Below are 5,285 nucleotides of genomic sequence, written 5' to 3' on the forward strand. Positions count from 1 at the left end.
CTGTAATCTCCTTTACTTGATATGATTTATTGAAGTGTTAATTTAGTTTTGTTTTATTGTTGTCATTTATTACTGTTATTGAACATTCTTTACTGAAGTTAATCTATTTGTTATCATAATTTAGTGTAAACATGTTGGTCTAAGGCTGCATTTTAAGCTCAGTACAGCCATAAAAACATTATTTTACTGTTGTGAGTTTACAATTTAAGTAGCATTATTCTGAGTTTTGTGTTATTCAGTCTTTATTTTATCTTTTAAGACAAGTCAATCTAAGCTGTTTTATTCCTGTTTTATTTATTTTTTGTCAACTAGAATTAAACTCTAAATTTTACATTATTGTCAATTTTGGTGTTATGTAAATATTTCATTTCCCTCTCTTTTTAAATGAAATATGTACTTATATAAATATTTTTGAAAACAAATTATGCTCCACTCGCGTCTATAAAGACTGCCTTCTTCAATTTACCTCTGTGCTGTTTTCGCTGTCTCTTTTCTGCCTTCATCTTTTCCTGATGGAAGCCAAGCGAAGCCAGTCCATCAGCAACTGTGTCCATCTTTACGAGGCTTTGCCCACTACTAAAAGTGTTCCTATGCTGCTCCACACTGTGAGCTCTTTCTTGCCTGGTATCTCTTCTGGTAATTCTGCTTGTTCTCATAGACTCTCAGGTAAAGTTGATTTTGAGAGCTGCATGTATGTGTTCTTCTTTTGCCTCCACCCTGCATCTAAAACTCATCTTCCACCACCATTTTCAGCATTTCTTGTGACAGTTTTAGGTTTAAACTTGGCTTTCTTTTGTGGACTGAACATGCTGTAAAAATGCAATGTAAATAATATTAGTATGTCAACAGTATGTATTACCACTGCATGTTTTCATATTCATGACTGTCTGCGAATCCCTAAAAATAACAGAACTCATATCTCAGTACGTCTCAGTTTTAAGTATTACTATATATTAAATCAGCCTTGTAGCACAAACTAATCWTGTCTTTTTGTTAGATCTGGAGGAGGGCCAGCTTTCAGAATGTGGGGGGGAAGAGGAGCTGGGAGGCAGGGAGAGCCCTCTGCCACGTAGCAGCAGCACCTCAGACATCACCCAGCAGCTGTCTGACACTTTACCAGGTATAAGTGAAAACCAAAAGTGGATGTTTCACACATTTACCCTCCCAACACACCTTCAGCATCCTGTCAGGATACAACTTGGCTTTAGTTTTTTCTCCTTATATAAAGTCATTTGTCAAGGAGTTTGATGGTGAGCTCTTCTAATCCTGAAGCTGAGTTTAAAGCCTTTTATCATCAAATGAAACCAAAGGTTTCTGTGTAACATCTCATTTCACCTTGCAGATCAAAAGAGGGAGTACTCTCCTACATCTTGTGGTTCTGAGGGCAGGACGGAGAGCAACGAACCCCCAGTGGTAAAAGATTCCTCTTGTTTTATTTTGTGTAAAATTAAGGAAATAAAACTATATATGCAAGGTRTTTTTTATATATTTGTGTGTGCATTTCTAGATCCTCATTCGACGAAGCAGCAGTCCAGCTGAGACTGAGTGCAGCACTGAAGGACACTCAAACCTCAGACACAAACTCAGAGATAAAAGTGGGATATTACTTTTGCTGTGATTTTATACTCATCCTCATTCAGACTGTCCATTTTACCATTTTAAATTGATCAATTAAGCTAAACGCTGAATAGTCCTACAGATCAGATACTTTTAAACCCGTGCTTGCCTGTCTGTGTCTTATAAATTGGGTTTCGCCCTCCTTAGGTGAAAGTGTGAGTAGTGAGACATCCAATGGCTACCTCAATGAAGCTGAAGTTACCTGGCAGGCGTTTGACGAGGAGGCTGACACACATTCAACACAGTCTGCTCACATGGATGTTACAGCGGATCCCCAGAGCCAGGGCAATCTGCTGCTCAGCCACAACGAGGCTCTGGCAGGTAGGGGGAGGAGATGAGATGTGAAAGTGTGCACCTGAAAACATATTTTGTATTGTCACTATGTCTGGTTTTATTCTGTGTGGGCTGACTGGTAATGCAGAGACCTGGCACAGAGCACATGAGATGAAATAAAATATGTGTTGGAGAACCTGCTGTATATTAATAGACATCATTTGTAACCAACTTGTATATAATTTAAATTGTTTGAAACGTTCGACAGTTTTTGAAAATGTGTCTGTGGAGTGTTATATCTGATACTTCCTGTGTTCTCACCTTTTATTGAATGATTTAGTCACAGCCAAGTAAAGTGGTGCTGTTTCTGCCATTTTCTGAGCTATTCAGTTTTTGGAAATAACTCATTACAGTTCAGTATATTTTAATCTGACAAAAAAAAGGCACATTATCAACTTTAAAACCATTCAGTTTTTATTTTCCTCRTGTCATCGTCATGTATGAACAAAATATTGTCCTTCCTTCACATTCTTGTGTGTTAACATTTGTGGTTTCTGCATTGTGATCGTTCCCCTGTGTTCCCTCCCTCAAACCCAGTTTTATCCTTTTCCCCCTTGTTGTTGTTTTTTTAGGTTCTGAGTGTGCCTTCCCTCCCCACTCTGCACCTCCCTACCTCCACCACAATTACCACTATCACTACCCCCAGAACCCCCCAGCTTCACCAGCCCTGCTGGTGCACACAGAGTACCCCCTGGATGACAACATGCATCAGTCTGTCTTACATATGACACACAACTTGGGTACCATGGCCTAACTGTTATCTTCTCATTTAAACCTGCCTCATTTACTTTCCATTTTCTTTATGTCAACCTTACCATGATTCTTTTCTTACTTTATAGTATTCTGTTCTGTGATTAATCCTGTTGAAATCATGAACTAAATCTCTTTTCGTTTCCTGGAACTACTTCATTCAGTTTGGACTACTGTCCAAGTACCCAGCCCAAAATATTTTTGTTCCTCTACTAACTAACTAAATAACTAAATAACTAAATAAATAAATAAATAAATACATACAGTACCAAACCTTCACTTTTATTTTAATTTTATTCTTCTGCCCACTAGGTGGCACTCTTCTATCATGTTTCATTAGGATGATGCATGTGGTTTGTGCCTTTTTCCCCAAAAACTGTTTCACTTTTTTTAACATAAGATTTAAAATCCTAATTCCTGAAAGCTTTTGGGAGAAGAAGCACAAACAGTCTTAGGATGTAGTCAACAATTGCTCAAGCAGTAATTAGATAGTTAAATCCATTTATTAAACTGTGCTCTATTTAGTCTCAAATTCAGAATACTTTATTAAGTTAATCTGCATTTGTTGACTGAAACTAGCRGCTGCTTTAATAATAATGGCAAGTACATTTATATTCACAGTCCCACATTCTACTTAACTTAAACCAAATCTGTCTCTGGTCCTGCAGACAGTAGTGAGTGCCTCGCYGATGATGTCAGCATCATCGCTGGAGGGACCTTGACAGGCTGGCATCCTGATTCTGCTTTTGTCCTATGGAGGAGAATTTTGGGAATCTTGGGAGATGTCAACAATATCCGATGTCCTAAAATCCACGCCAAGGTTTTCTCTTACCTCTATGAACTCTGGCACAAACTGGCCAAGGTACAGAAGAGTCAAACACCCCATGTTTACGATACCAAAAATATATAACGACTATGAAAATGGTGTGCTTTTGTAATACATCTTATTGCCTAATAAAAAATGCATTTTCGTTCTTTTTAAATTTTAAAAATGTTGATGTTTTTTGATAATTTAATACACTTTAGTAAGAATGTTTTTTATCCTGTACTTTATTGTGTTTTTTTTTTACTCCGATTTCATGACTGCTGTGTTTCTTGACCCAAATAAATATGTGCTTACAGATCCGAGACAACCTTGGGATCAGTGTGGATAATCAGTCCTCTCCTCCTCAGCCATTATTCATCCCTCCTCTTCGAATGCTTGCTTCCTGGCTCTTCAGGGTATGAAGCTCACATAAACACAGCAAGCAACATGCCAAAAACTGACATTTATAAAATGCTTATATTTATTTTATTTATTTATTTTTATATAATGTATATGGTTTGCAGGTTAAGAACAGATCATCAGTTCTGAAAGCAGTTTAATCACTCTTCATTACATTTAAGGGCTTTTGAGACGTGCTTTGGTGCATGTCATATTTTAAAAGTTAAACAGAAGTATTTTCGTTAAATCTGATAGTAATTCAGTTAAACATACTTGAGGTACCCCCTCAACTTTTTAAAAGAACAAAGGTTTGGTGTGCCTTTAAACAATTCTATACTCAAAAACATGGTTGGTACCAGAGGCTTTTTTATTCCTTTAATGAACCAAACCAAATGTATTTCCTGCACTGCTTTAAAAAGGAGAGACATTTTTTAATTTTTTTWAATCAAGGAATTTCCAGGTCTTTGCCAGTTTGGAGACATATTTGTGTCGCTCAACTACTTCACCTCATAGTTTAGTGGTTTTTATTAAGCAACTCTCACAGCAAATGGTGCAGCTACACCTTTAAAATGAAGCAATGTTTATTGAGACAGTTTATTACAATAAAAAAATCTCTTTGTCCTTCACAGGCGACCATGCTGCCAGCAGAGTACAAGGATGGCAAACTGCAGGCTTACAAGCTGATCTGCGAGATGATGACCAGGCACCAAGATGTGCTTCCCAACAGCGATTTCTTGGTTCACCTTTACTACATCATGCACAAGGGCTTCATCAGCGATGACCAGGTACAACCAGCAGGTGTCTCCTAGAGTCGGTTGTTCCTTTTTTTTTTTTCACCTGTAGATGGTGCATCATTGAAAGCCAGGTGCACAGACTCCTATTGTAAACTATGATTTGTAGTTACCAATTTGCCTTTTACTTGTCTAATTTGGGTAATGTGCTGATGCGTAAATTAGAATCAACTWGTGGTTTCTGACTTTAATCAATTCAGTGCTTTTCAGAAACTGCTTGTTCTAAATAAATGTATTTGAGGTTAACCTGCGGATAGTCATTGGGAGGAGTTAACTCAAAAGGTTTAGACTAATTTTAAAAACTTGTGGCACAGTTAGGGGGGAAAAWATTTCTGCCTGCCAACCAGTGGTGATGAGGGGCACTGCTGTGTTTTGGCATCTTCTATCTCTTTTCACCACACCCTTTCTTGTATTCAAATCTGGCATAGCTCCATTGCTCCTAGACAAAGATGAGTGGAGATGAATAGAGTTCCTCAAAACAAAGAACAGGGACAAAAAGTGTGTATGAGCAGGGGACATTTTGGATACAAACGTGTGTGTGTGTGTGTGTGTGTGTGTGTGTGTGTGTGTGTGTGTGTGTGTGTGTGTGT

The 5,285-nt window shown here is 37.8% G+C and overlaps 1 protein-coding gene across 1 annotated transcript in view; it reads left to right on the plus strand.

The window, feature by feature from the left end:
* ralgapa2 (Ral GTPase activating protein catalytic subunit alpha 2) overlaps positions 1 to 5,285 on the plus strand; it is a gene marked incomplete at its 3' end in the record, with an annotated part of 79,826 nt that overhangs the window by 29,889 nt on the left and 44,652 nt on the right. The window contains 9 exon segments of the mRNA XM_014010883.1: positions 520 to 666; positions 998 to 1,120; positions 1,343 to 1,413; positions 1,508 to 1,595; positions 1,765 to 1,938; positions 2,523 to 2,690; positions 3,369 to 3,562; positions 3,823 to 3,921; positions 4,534 to 4,689. Coding sequence (XP_013866337.1) covers positions 520 to 666; positions 998 to 1,120; positions 1,343 to 1,413; positions 1,508 to 1,595; positions 1,765 to 1,938; positions 2,523 to 2,690; positions 3,369 to 3,562; positions 3,823 to 3,921; positions 4,534 to 4,689 — 1,220 coding nt within the window.

Source organism: Austrofundulus limnaeus, unplaced genomic scaffold (genome assembly GCF_001266775.1).
Source record: "Austrofundulus limnaeus strain Quisiro unplaced genomic scaffold, Austrofundulus_limnaeus-1.0 Scaffold2, whole genome shotgun sequence".
Taxonomy (NCBI): Eukaryota; Metazoa; Chordata; class Actinopteri; order Cyprinodontiformes; family Rivulidae; genus Austrofundulus; species Austrofundulus limnaeus.